The 14,125-nt window shown below is 37.4% G+C and overlaps 1 protein-coding gene across 1 annotated transcript in view; it reads right to left on the bottom strand.

The window, feature by feature from the left end:
• Positions 1-14,125, bottom strand: part of DLGAP1 (DLG associated protein 1) — a 130,344-nt gene that overhangs the window by 15,309 nt on the left and 100,910 nt on the right. Inside the window, exons 6-7 of the mRNA XM_070747582.1 lie at positions 9,115-9,206; positions 1,664-2,085 (exon numbers count right to left, since the gene is read on the bottom strand). Of these exons, the coding sequence (XP_070603683.1) occupies positions 1,664-2,085; positions 9,115-9,206 (514 nt within the window). The remainder of the gene's footprint in view (positions 1-1,663; positions 2,086-9,114; positions 9,207-14,125) is intronic.

The following is a 14,125-nucleotide window of genomic DNA, read 5'->3' as shown; positions in this document are numbered from 1 at the left end:
AAAAAGTAATAACCAGGGTGTCCAGGGGGAAAGCATTTTTAAATTCCTTGATACTTCCCTGACATTTCCCGGTAACATGCGATCTAGTTTAGGCGCGGTCGTAGATGACGTAATACCAAGTGGCTAAGCCATGGAGAAATATTGGTAGCTGAGGAAGCAAGTTGTTGCCACAGTTATGCTCATTTTTGCTTGACTCTGCCAGACAGCACGATCCTTTTTTTAAACATGATTTTTCCCTGATTTTTAAACATGTTTGGTTCCCTCCCCCAATTTATTCAGTTTTATTCACGAATTCCCTGATAATTTCCTGATATTTCCCGAACCACCGATTCCCCTGATCATTCCCTGATTTCACTGTTTTCCAGGTTTGCTGGACACCCTGAATAACACATATGCAAGAAAGGGAATTACAAAATGTATACAGGTAACCCTTGTCTTACAACTGTTCATTTAGTGACCATTCAAAGTTACAATGTCATTGAAAAAAGTGACTTAGGGCCATTTTTCGCATTTACGACCATTGCAGCATCCCCATGGTCACATGATCAAAATCCAGACAGTTGGAAACTGACTTCTATTTATGATGGTTGCAGTTTCCCCAGAATATGTGATCACCTTTTGTGACCTTCTGACAAGCAAAGTCAATGGGGCAATTGGATTCACTTAACAGCCCTGTTCAATTCAATTCAATTCATTAGATTTGTATGCCACCCTTCTCCGAAGACTCGGGGCAGCTCACAGAATAAATATAAAACAAGCATATAGAACAAATCTAATATATTAAAAAAGTACGACTACCTGTTAATAATTCAACAACTGCAGTGATTCAGTTAACAACTGTGCCCAAGGAAAGTCGTAAAATGGGGCAAACTCACAAAGGTCTTGTTTAGCAACATAAATTTGGGCCTAAACTGTGGTCATAAATTGAGGACTACGTGCACACAATGTCAGGCAAATGCTGAGTCAGATTTGGGTTAGTGTTAGGATACAAGAATGTAAAGATGTCATTTGTAATGAAGTCAGCACGCACTGATTGTCATTTGCGTATCACTTCAATTTGCCATGGATGTTAGCAAAATGCACAGTAATTGTTGTGGGACTTTGTGGGATAAGAGAGGTATTGTGAGAAATTACATGCGGTATTGGTTTTCCAACCTTTAGATTTAAAATATAACAGAATACAGTGTTCCCTCGATTTTCACGGGGGATGCGTTCTGAGACCACCCGCGAAAGTCGAATTTCCGCGAAGTAGAGATGCGGAAGTAAATACACCATTTTTGGCTATGGACAGTATCACAAGCCATCCCTTAACACTTTAAAACCCTAAATTACCATTTCCCATTCCCTTAACAACCATTTACTCACCATTATTAATGGTACTCACCATTGAATAAGATACTTAGTGATCCTGATATTTATAAACATAATTATTTATTAACAATAATTATTTTTTTCATTATTTATTTGCAAAAATTATTAGTTGGCGATGACGTATGACGACATCGGGCGGGAAAAACCATGGTATAGAAAAAAACCCGTGAAGTATTTTTTAATTAATATTTTTTGAAAAACCGTGGTATGGGCTATTTGCGAAGTTTGAACCCGCGAAAATCAAGGGAACACTGTAAAGGCAACTTGTCTTGTTAGCATTGGAATTACTTACTTTCGTCTGGAAGATGGTTTTCGTGTTCTTCTCTCTCCATTTGTTGGCACCAACCTTCCATGCGTTCTCTTTCTGCTTGAAGAAGCTTCAGAAACCAGTGTCCATCTCTGTGGCACACTGACCTTTGTACAGCTTCAATTGGATCTTCAGTTATAGAATCAATCCAAGGATCCGGTGGAGGTAAAATGGAAGGATCAAAATCATTGTCATAGTCATCATCTACTGCACATGCATGATAATGGTTTCCTGAGCCCTGTATGCTAACAGTGGAAGTGCTGATATCTCGGGAATATTGTCTCGACATTGGCCCAGAATATGATTGATCTTCTTGAGGGTCCATGGACATTTCAAAGTTCTCATGGAAATCCATGTCTGCTTGAACAGCTGTTGTAACGCTATTTGATCGTGTAAACCTGCGGAAACTGAACAACACAAAACAGAAAGTTTATCAATGCAGACATTTGTAGGCAGGTAAAATTTACAGGCAAACAGATGCAACTGTACCAGGGGTGGGTTCCTCCCAGTTTGGACCGGTTCACCCAAACCAGTAGCAACCCACTGGTGATGTCACCAATGATGTCACAGAACCAGTTAGGTCTGTGGAAGACGCCATCCTTTTTTTTCAATTTTGGGGGGATTTTTTATTTATTTATTTATTTATTAGATTTTATTTATTTATTAGATTTGTATGCCACCCCTCTCCGTAGACTTTTTTCTTTTGGATTTTTTTCTGTTTTTTTTCTTTCTGCGCACGCATAGAAGCCAAGTTTTTGGCATTGTGCATGAGTTATCATCTTGTTTTTAGGGGATTTTTTGTCACTGCGCATGCATGTGAAGTGCATGTGTGACAATGTGGTGTGTCCACATGGTGTGGAAGGAAACAAACTGGCAATGAGGTAAGTTAGAACCCACCCCTGAACTGTTCAATAGGGTAGCTTTAAATTCTATGAGATATTTTATAACATCAGTAATTGAAATAAACATACAGTGGTACCTCTACTTACAAACTCTACTTTGTAAGAAGAAGCAATTTTTCCCATGGGAAACAACGTAAAAGCAAATATTGTGTGCGATTGGGGAAACCACAGGGAGGTGGAGGCCCTGTTTCCTCCTAGGAGATTCCTAGAGTGGCCCCACAGAGGCTTCTCCCTGCCTTTTTTGGCCCTATTTCCTCCCAGGAGATTCTTAGAGAGGCCACATGGAGGCTTCTCCCTGCCCAGTTTTGGAGGCTCGTGTTGTAAGTGGAAAAGTTGTTCTTGAGAAGAGGCAAAAAAATCTTGAACACCTGATTCTTATCTAGAAAAGTTCGTAAGTAGAGAGGTTTGTACCATTGTATTTTTAAACAGGGGTCATAGTGGTTTAGGTTTTGCATGATTATAAATGAAGACAGTATTGGCTTCCGGTGGTGATCGTCTTAGCGGTGCATGCTGTGAGAACGGGCTCCGGATTCACATGAATTTCTGCAGTCAGGTGCCTGCTCGAGGCAGCATTGATCCTGAAGAGATCTGCGAATTTGTGGGGAACACTCTGGAAAGTGAACAGGTGTGAAGCAGATACCCATTGATTCAGGAGAACTCCTTCTGAAGTTGTTTGGAGAAAACCTGCCTCGTTTGACAGGTCCAGAGCGAAGACAGCCACACAGTAGACAGTAGGAAGCAGAAGAGAGACTTTTATAGCAAAAATCAGGAAAAAAAATCATAAAAAACTTGGAACCTGGTGAGAATGACAACAAAGAATTAAATTGTGTGCTAAGATCGAGACTCTAAAAATGAGTAAGTGGTATTTGCTGATGTTGAAGTTGAATTTGAATAAAAACTGTCAGCACACAAATACGAAGGAAGAGAAACAACAACAGAGGAGTCAAAGTAAAAGCAGAGAGGAATTAGCTGGGATTTCTTTTTGTTATAAACTTTGTTAGACATTATTCGACTGGGAAATTAGAAGATTTGTGATTTTAAACTTTAAATATTGTGAGAAGTGGAACTAAGCGCTAAAGACAGAGGAATTAGAAAGTGAAAGTGTCACACTTCTGGAAGAGAAGCTATTTAAGAAAGTGGATTGCAAACAGCTTAGAGAGAAAGAAAAAGAAATCTACAGAACAAGACTTGAGGATAAATTTGATATTAGACATTTTTCTTTGGATTTAAAAATTTAAAAGACAACTTTTATTGAAAAAAAGGACAATAAACAGTAAAAATAATATTTGACTAGAACAGTGTTTCCCAACCTTGGCAACTTGAAGATATTTGGACTTCAACTCCCAGAATTCCCCGGCCAGCAAATGCTGGCTGGGGAATTCTGTGAGTTGAAGTCCAGATATCTTCAAGTTGCCAAGGTTGGGAAACACTGGGCTACAAGAAGGTCAGCGGTTCAAATCTCATCACCGGCTCAAGGTTGACTCAGCCTTCCATCCTTCCGAGGTGGGTAAAATGAGAACCTGGATTGTGGGGGCAATATGCTGACTCTGAAGGGTGGCATATCAATCAAATCAATCAAATCAATCAAATCAATCAAATCAATCAAATCAATCAAATCAATCAAATCAATCAAATCAATCAAATCAATCAAATCAATCAAATCAATCAAATCAATCAAATCAATCAAATCAATCAAATCAATCAAATCAATCAAACAAACAAATAAAATAGCTAGAAATTTCCATATAGTACACTTGAACTAAATCAACAATACTCAGACACAGACACAAAGAGCAAGGTTTTTCTCATGACTCCTACTAGCCCAGCTTTTTGTTGTCCATGTTTAGAGGGTAACTGCAATGAAGACCTTTTCTCTTCCCACAGAGTCTTTTCACGGCAAATGAGAACTCTGTAAATGTCATGATCTCAATAGATGGAGAGTCTCAAAAGATTAATAGGCTCTTCATTGCAGACATTAATTCTTTACAAGCAGAGGAGAAGAAAGCAGAGTAGGTGGGGCATGTGTATCTGAGAATAATGGCCAATGCACTTAATGGGACTTCCTACAAAGTAAGCACATGGAGTTTTCTTCAGTTAAAGTCCAACGCAAAGGAGTCATCATTTCCTTTTATGCAAATAAGGGAAAATAAAGCAAATAAGCTTTTCTGCAGCTTCCTTCCCAATTTCTACAGAGATTGAGCTTTCTTAAACTCATGGGATTTATAGCAGAGTAAGTATACATGGAAATGTATGTATGTATGTATGTATGTATGTATGTACATATGTATGCGTGTATGTATATATATGTTTTCGTAGATTTTCACTGGTATAGGTGTGAAGGTCTTAGCAGATTCTGGTTTCTTCCCGTGTAGGATTCAGAGATTTCTGGTGACGTTTCGACGAGGTCCCACTCGTCATCTTCAGGCTGATGCTTTAGTCCTTGTGCTAGGGCAAAAACATCGAGACCTGAGCTGCCTTCCCTCTATAAATACTGGTGGGTGGGTGTGGTGTGCTGGTTCAGCAGTTGCAAGCTGTGTTAAAACTTCCTGGTGAGTCAGTGGCGTAACACCTGGGGTCATTGATGTAATTGATGTAGACTGATTAGTTGATTTTTGTAATGTATGCCTATGATGTAATATCCCGGATTTTAGTTTGGCTCCGAGTTTATGGTCTGTCTATGTATTTATGCTATGTTTCAATTTGAATTGTGTGTGTGTCGGAGGGGGGTGCAGCAGTTAGAGGCGCCACTGTGGTTTGGCTTCTGGGTGGTGGATTTATTTTGTCTGTGTGGTAGGTATGGTTTTGGGTCTGGAGAGGGAGGGTGATGGTAGTTTCCTATGCTGTTCTGCAATTATTGGTCCATTGCTTTATCAATGAAGCCTGCACTCATTAATGTATTGCCTGTTGTTATTGTTGTTGTTGTTGTTGTTGTTATTATTATTATTATTATTATTTAGATTTGTATACCACCCTTCTCTGAAAACTCGAGGTAATACCTGTAATCCTTCTGCCTTAAATTAAATTTTCATATTTAAAAAAAAATTGTTAAGAACTTGGCATGCTCAGACTGATCCATCTCAGCTATATCATTTGTGAAGATCTGGACTAGATATAAAGACCATTCTGTCAACATATTGCTTTACCGGCAGTGAGTTTTATCAATGTTCTTAATATTGTTCTTAAAAGTAAAATCCTAACAATTTCCTCACTTTGTTATGCTTTGAATATCTGCACCTTTGCATTCATTCATGCTCTGCAGGAAGGATATTATATGGTATAATAATTACAGCCACTGATTACTATGACAGGTACTTGGCCTTCGGTGCAGAAAATCATGAAACCTATAGAGCACAAAACAGCCTATTCCAAATAGTACAAGCAAACCTATGTTTCAGGTTCTTTTTTTATACCCCCTAAAGAAGAAGTCAAAGAAGATTCTTCTTTTGCACAAGAGTGCCAAACAATTTACAGCTGTTCTTGACTATTATGTGCTTGTTTATCATGTCTTGAAAATTTAATCACAAAAATTTATTTGTTTTGGCTGGCTTATAGTTGAAACAAATACACGTGTAACTGAGCTGAGCTGAAGTTACAGATGGTAAATAGCAACAGCACTGATGATTTCAACCTGCTTCATTATTATCATTTAGAACAGCCGGTGGTTACTGATTAAGTCCCAGAGAACGATAGTTAGATGAATCAAACTTTTCAATTAATGAAACCACAGTTGCTGCAAATTTGTGAGTTTTCTGTTGTTTATTTTTAAATTGTAGGCAAAACTGTAGGTAACTTTTAAAAGAAAACCTTGTGTGCAAGAAGATTGCATTTGCAACCTTGATGGGAATGACTGAAAATTGTCTTCCCTGTGAGCATACATTATATCAAAGTTTATCTAAAAGGCAACCCACTCTCAGCTGCTATTCATGCCTTATATCAATCAACATCCAGGCTAATTACTCATAGGAAATATCTTTCCTACACCAGGTAGTGACATTATTCTAAATTATTCAATGCTCTCATTTCATGGCATGATGGTAGCTGTCAATAACTGACTGGTTGATTTTTCAAAATACTTTTGGACAAGATAGTACTGTACTTGGAAGACTACTAGAAATCCAAGGCTAGGGTTGTACTGAGAACTTCAAAACACATCCCAGCAGGTCAAGGGCATCCTCCTATAATTGCAGTTTCATAGGTCAATCAGACTTAAATCTGACTTGAATTGTGAGTAATATGTACTCAGAAGAAAATCCTAGACTTCTGGCACTTGGTTCCATGTAAATAATGCAAAAAGCATATTTTATCAGTAAAAGAACAAGGAAAACTTTTTTGGCCCTTCCCTTCTCTCAAAGAATCCATGCCATTTCCCACAGTGGCATAATAACTAACTAAAAGGTCTTAATTAAATCACAAAACAGTGAAATAACACTAGCAAAACACAATTCAAAAGTTGTTGAATTGGAGCGCAATATTATGACTTAGAAACTGGATGCCATTTTGCAATTCTAAATGCCAATAGTTGGAGGATGGTACACAGAAGTTAAAAACACTGATGGACAATAGGTATCTTCAGCATCCCAAAAGGCTCAGGCCATAACATGAATTTATAATTAACCTTTATTTGTATTGTCAAAGAAACATACAGAGAAAAATAAGGCAAAGTCCCCTTCAAAGGTCAAGTTATGGACCTCTATGTATTACACAGAAATAATTTGGCAGGAATTTTCTACAATTGTTTTCTGGTAAATTTTTGGATTTTACTGTCAATTGTCCTGAGATTGCTAAGTATTTAAATATCAAACTTGTCCAATCTTGCTAGTATTTTTCCATCAATCAAAACCAGAACATAATTTGAAATAACAATATTAAATTGTTCAGCATGTTATTATTTTGTATCTGCAGCAGCAAAGATATTTACGTTGAACAACTAGCATAGGTATTAATAAACAGACTTAAAGGTATCAGCTGAGAATGTGTTGACTTTTAAACCAATTTGATGTGATGATATGTTTGGTGCATGAGAAAGAAGAAGGCACATTAAGCAATTTGCCCCAAGAAAGCTGGTACAGAGGAAAGATGAACCCTTTGTATACTGGTATCTTATTTATTACTTAAATGTAGATTACCATTCAAAATATTTCATTCTTTTCTGAGTCAAAATATCACAATCTCCCAAATATACATCTTATGGTATCAGATCAGAGGAATGCATTTTATTTATTTATTGAATTTATATGCTGACAGTCTCACTATCTAAAATTCACTATTTTTAACAGACATTACAAATTGTAACTCCTATATGGGCAGATTTTTCAGTTTAAAACACTATAAGAAGGCAATCAAGCATCTGTGTATAATATGACCACATTAAAAGCAGATGTTCTTCCTTAAAAAGTTTTCATAATGTTTTAAATGAAGATAGTTCAAAAATATTTTAAATTAAAATAGTCCATAGGCAAAGAGCTTAAGAAAAAGATATATTTATATCAGGGGTGGGTTCCTTCCGGTTTGGACCAGATTGCCCGAACCATTAGTGACCACTGGTGATGTAATTTAGACATCACAGATTTGGTTCTGTCTGTGCCGGTCCGTGCGTGATATTTTGAGATTATTATAATTTAATTCATAGTTTTTAAAAAGGTAAATCAATTAAAAACTACATCTTCAAGTTCTATTACAGCATTTACTAGAAGGAATGGCTGAATCAGACAATCAGAGTTAGAAGTTGGACATATGCCTTGATAGTTACCACTGCATAAACATTTGTGATTTATTTATTTATTCACAGTATTTATTTATTTATTTATTTACAGTATTTATTTATTTATTTGATTTGTATGCCGCCCCTCTCCGCAGACTCAGGGCGGCATACAAACATTGGCCTTAAAATAAGAAGGAGACCTGAAGATAATTTCAGTTTATCTACATGAAATCAAATCAAATTAATATAATACAATACTGAATGCAGAAATAGAACCTGGATTGCTCAGTATTTCATGAAGGTTTTTTTTAAACCATCATCAACGTAGCTGCAAATTAATTATAACACACTTAGGATCAGGGGTGAAATGCTCCGAGTTTGCTTGTGCCTGTCAGGCGTCGGGGTGTGGTTGCAAAGGGAGTGTGATGTTCCACCCACCTGCACGGATGTCGTCATTTGGGTTCTTTTACCCTCTTAGCCCTCTTTTTGACTCGGTCCTCAATGGAAGGCAGGTTGGCAGCCATTGTTTTTTCTGCAGTTCTGATTCTCCTCTGAAGTCCATGTCGGTCTTGTTAGGTTGCAGAACCGAACCAGACAGTTATGGAGGTGCAGATGACAGACTCAATGATTCCTCTGTAGAACTGGATAAGCAGCTCCTGGGGCACAAAGCATTCTATGCATGCACAGAGGGTAAAAGAACCCAAATGGCGGTGTCAAGGTGGGTGGGTGGAGCCTCACACTCCCTTCTCGACCGGCTCTCCAACGACAGACAGGCACAAGCAAACAGGGAGCATTTCACTCCCGCTTAGGATGTAAAATTAATATTTGCTTACCATTTTTCCTCCTCTACTTGAACACCTATGGATTGGAACTTACTGCACACTCTGGATTCACCGGAGCTAGAGGACTCGTCTCCACCATCAACCTGCAGATCAACCAAATTAAAATAGAATTAAAGGCAATGTATAACTTTATTTGAAGATGTGTTCTTTAAAAACTGTATCTTACCACTTCATCTCTGTTTTACTGTTGTTCTGTTTAAAGCTCCTATATAAGACAGGATGAAATTATTATAAATTTTCATCCTGACTTCAATATATTGTTTAGAAAATGAATCCATTTGATTCCTGCATCTTCTCTAAATTTTGTCAAAGAGGTGTAACTTATGGTTCATAACTTGCACCAAGAGCTTAAAAGTAAAGAAACTCTATTATCATTAGAATGTACACAGGGCTTCCTGTAACTGAATGTATATTCTGTGCATTTGTTTAATTAATTTGTAAATCTATTTACAATATCAACTGTGGACAATGAAGCATTTTTCTTTAAAGAGAATATACAAGATATTGTTATTTACCTTTCTGAAAAGGGTTTATTTCTTATACAATGATTTAGATCCTAAATATAACAAAACATGTCTCAGGAGTAGAACACTTTTTTAGCTGTTCTTCAGATGCAGCTCTGTAGTTCCCCATTCTTTATACAGTCACATCTGAATACCAGAAAGTGTTTGTTGGTATGTCTTGGTATAGCTAGGCTATGAGACCTTTGACATACACTGAGCAGAGAATTTTAACAAAGTGTGGATGTGTGGTAAAGCCAAAGAAAAAGACACAGACTTAGTTATGCTTAATAAGTACTATTTACATATATACAAAATAGAAACAATCCATAATAAGCACTAAGCCAATACAATATAATAAGCACTAAGCCAATACACTCCCCCCTCAAGGCAAAGCAAAAGCGAATGAGCGTTAAAGCACCATTGAGGGAAGGAGTACTGGCACCCTCTTATGGCGAACCAGCCCAAAATATTTAAAGTGATAGAACAAGAGACTACAATAGGTAGTTTACAATGACAAACCCTAACAACCATGTACCTTTTACTAACAGTGTCCTAGAATGGCAATCATATTGTAGGTGGATTTGATTCTTGGCTATTAATTGACAGAAATAGAAAGTGCTCTATTACACAGGTCATCAACCTGTGATCCGTGGACCACTGGTGATCCGTGAGAAAATTTAGGTGGTCCGTGGAAAAATCTTGGCTCCTGGGCTAGATATGACTGAGAGCAATTAATCCAGTCCATGAAGAAGAAAGGAAAGGAAAGGGAAGGACTACAGCTACAGCTTTGGAATATGGGACTGACTTTCCCAACATCAGCAAGCTCACTGTCAAATTAGCTTCAATTATTTTGTAATAATTACAGTACCTTTAATAATTTTATTACAATTAAACAACCTTTAAAATTTTTGTTATGATTAAATAAGCATTTACAATTTTGTTATAATCATTATTTTACAACGTATTTATCTTTTTAAAAAAAGTTCATATTAGTGGTCTGTGGGACTTAACATTATGAATTAGGGTCTGTGAGATTTAAAATTGTGAATTTGGTGGTCCCTGAGGTCCAAAAGGCTGGGGACCACTGATCTATTATATATAGGACATTATATCCAGGATGAGGCAAGTGAGAATCAATATCATCATGTTGGAGACCAGTACAGGATCCTATTTTACCAGAAAGCTTATTGGGTGATTTTAAACCAACACTACCTCTCATCTTAACCTCCTTGTAGATTTGTTATAGGAAATTACTACTTAATTTTAAAACTTTTTGGAGCAAGACAGCACATGCATTCAAAAATAATGAGTGGTTTGCTTTTCTGCTTATTCACTTTTTTAATGGTAAATGCGTAACAAGCTTCATAGTGTGCTCATGTATCTATTGAATATTACATTTCTTAGAATTTGTTTGTTTCCTTGGACAAACCTATAGTTGAGGAGAAACACTGCTGATATAACATCTTCTTCTCTGGAAAGCTTGACTGTAATATGAAATCCAAATTCCAAATAAGAAACAGGAGAAAATGTATAGATTAAGAACACAAGGTATTAGAGAAAGAGTTACAATGGGTTTTTCTAGTGTACTTTCCAAAAACTTGCCACCTTTAGTGTAGCCCCACTTCCTACTTTTGTGTACATCATTAAGCATCTTGAGATTGCAAATAATATATTGCTTGTTTTCTTTCTCTCCTTCCCTTCCACATAAACTATAGCCTTAATTGACTTGATGGTTGAATGAACAACATTCATAATTCTAAATTTTTGTACATCCCAGCTTAACAGCCTATTTACCACAATGAAAAGAGGTTACTTGAATTGTTAACAGCCCGCCCAGCTGTGATTGGTAATTTATTTAAAAAGCAAAGTTCTGAAGATAAATAGTAAGATAAAAAAAGAATAGTCTGCCTTAATTCTAAGAAGGGCAAATAGTACTTGTAGCTCTGGTGTTATAAAGGAACTATATCTCATTTATATTCTTTCTTGGCCTGGACTTTAGTTAAGTTTTATTTGTTGAATTTCTTGCTCAGCCAGTGTAATAAAAATCTAATCTATTTGTATAAGGAGTGACAACTAAGATAATTTGACAGGTGTTTTTAAGGGAGCCAGATTAGAATCAGGGGAGCTGGATGAAAACTTCTGTTCAGCCACTAAACTCACTTGGACATAAACAGACAGCTGTGGCAATAATGAAATTGGAGGGGAAAAACGTCAAATGTGCCATCCTTGGTTGCATAGAACTGAGTGGATAACATACAACAGTAGAAAAAACAAGTTGAACTATCACTGCTTGCTAGGCTGCCCTTGGAACTTGTTCAGAAACTTTCCTAAAGTCCCTGCAACACTTTGCCTGGTCTGTAGACTCTGGGACCATTTGTAACAGCCACAATATATATATATTTAATGTTGAGGATTGTTCCATCTTATCTGACATAGGGGAAGGTTTGGTAGGGAAGGTTTGCCTATTTGCCGATGACTCTAAAGTGTGCAATAGGGTTGATATTCCTGGAGGGGTCTGTAATATGGTAAATGATTTAGCTTTACTAGATAAATGGTCAAAGCAATGGAAACTGCAGTTTAATGTTTCCAAATGTAAAATAATGCACTTGGGGAAAAGGAATCCTCAATCTGAGTATTGTATTGGCAGTTCTGTGTTAGCAAATACTTCAGAAGAAAAGGATTTAGGGGTAGTGATTTCTGACAGTCTCAAAATGGGTGAGCAGTGTGGTCGGGCGGTAGGAAAAGCAAGTAGGATGCATAGCTAGAGGTATAACAAGCAGGAAGACGGAGATTGTGATCCCCTTATATAGAGCGCTGGTGAGACCACATTTGGAGTACTGTGTTCAGTTCTGGAGACCTCACCTACAAAAAGATATTGACAAAATTGAACAGGTCCAAAGACGGGCTACAAGAATGGTGGAAGGTCTTAAGCATAAAACGTATCAGGAAAGACTTAATGAACTCAATCTGTATAGTCTGGAGGACAGAAGGAAAAGGGGGGACATGATCGAAACATTTAAATATGTTAAAGGGTTAAATAAGGTTCAGGAGGGAAGTGTTTTTAATAGGAAAGTGAACACAAGAACAAGGGGACACAATCTGAAGTTAGTTGGGGGAAAGATCAAAGGCAACATGAGAAAATATTATTTTACTGAAAGAGTAGTAGATCCTTGGAACAAACTTCCAGCAGATGTGGTTGGTAAATCCACAGTAACTGAATTTAAACATGCCTGGGATAAACATATATCCATTGTAAGATAAAATACAGGAAATAGTATAAGGGCAGACTAGATGGACCATGAGGTTTTTTTTCTGCCGTCAGTCTTCTATGTTTCTATGTTTCTATCTTGCGCATTGCTCTGGGCCTGTATTTCAACTGGAAAGGGCACTTAGCTTCAAAATGCAGAGACAGAAGACTACCCAGGTAAATACTTCACCCCGTGGTGAAGCTGGTCATCTTAGGAAGAAAGTTAGTTTCTCATCTGTTTGAATAAACTCAGGGTATAATTTATTTAAACAGGGTGAATCAGACAGATCATCCTTGGGCCCTCCCTGCTGATTTAACAGCTAAATAGAACAAAGCTGCTGCATTGAAGTGAGTAACATGTGATGCATGAATAAGCAGTGACAATTCAGCTAAACTGGCAGAAAACATGTCTCTGGTGATAGTGCAGTGTAAATCACTGCTTTACACATTCCCTTTCAATGATTTCATTCATGATTTCCTCACTCCTGCAGGGTTATGAATCAGAGGTTTCTATGTGCTCATTTCAAATAAGAATATATTAAACAGCCAGAAGCTTCAATAAATCCTTACATATAATGAATGAAAACTGAAGGGCTTAAAGTGATTCTAATTGCTATATGAATTACCTAAACCAGGGGTCTGCAATCTTAAACACGCAACGAACTATTTGAACGTGTTTCCCACAGAAAAAAACCCACTAGGAGTCACAAAACTGGGTGGGTGTGGCCAACTCAATGTCACTCCCATCCAGTCACATGACTTGTCCCAGCCATGTTTACCTGGGTTGTGTGGTTTTGAGTGTTTTCTGTGTCTCTCCCTCTCTCTCCCTCCCTCCTCCCTCTCCTTTCTGTTTTTCTCTTTTTCCTCTCCCTTTCTTTCTTTCTCTCTCTTTCTTTTTTCTTTCTTTCTTTCCTTCCTTCTTTTTCTTTCTTTCCTTTCTCTCCCCCTTTCTCTCATTTGTTACCTTCTTTTTCCTATCCCTCTCCCTTCTTTCCCTCATGTTTCTCTTTTTTCCTCTCATACTCTCCCTCCATCATGTTCTCATTTCTTTCTCTTTTTCTCCCCTTTTCTTCTCACATTTCTCTTTCTCCCTTTCATTTGTTAACTCTTTTTTCTTTCTCTCTACCTTCTTTTCCCCTTTCTTTTCTTTTTCTCCCCCTCTACTCTTATTTTTCCCCTCCTATTTCTCTCTCCCCCTCTGTCCTATTTCTCTGTCTCTTTTCCCTCTCTTATTTTTCTCCCCTCTCTCCCT

The sequence above is a fragment of the Erythrolamprus reginae genome, chromosome 3, assembly GCF_031021105.1.
Source record: "Erythrolamprus reginae isolate rEryReg1 chromosome 3, rEryReg1.hap1, whole genome shotgun sequence".
Lineage (NCBI taxonomy): Eukaryota > Metazoa > Chordata > Lepidosauria > Squamata > Dipsadidae > Erythrolamprus > Erythrolamprus reginae.
This window is presented reverse-complemented; position numbering and strand designations above follow the sequence as displayed.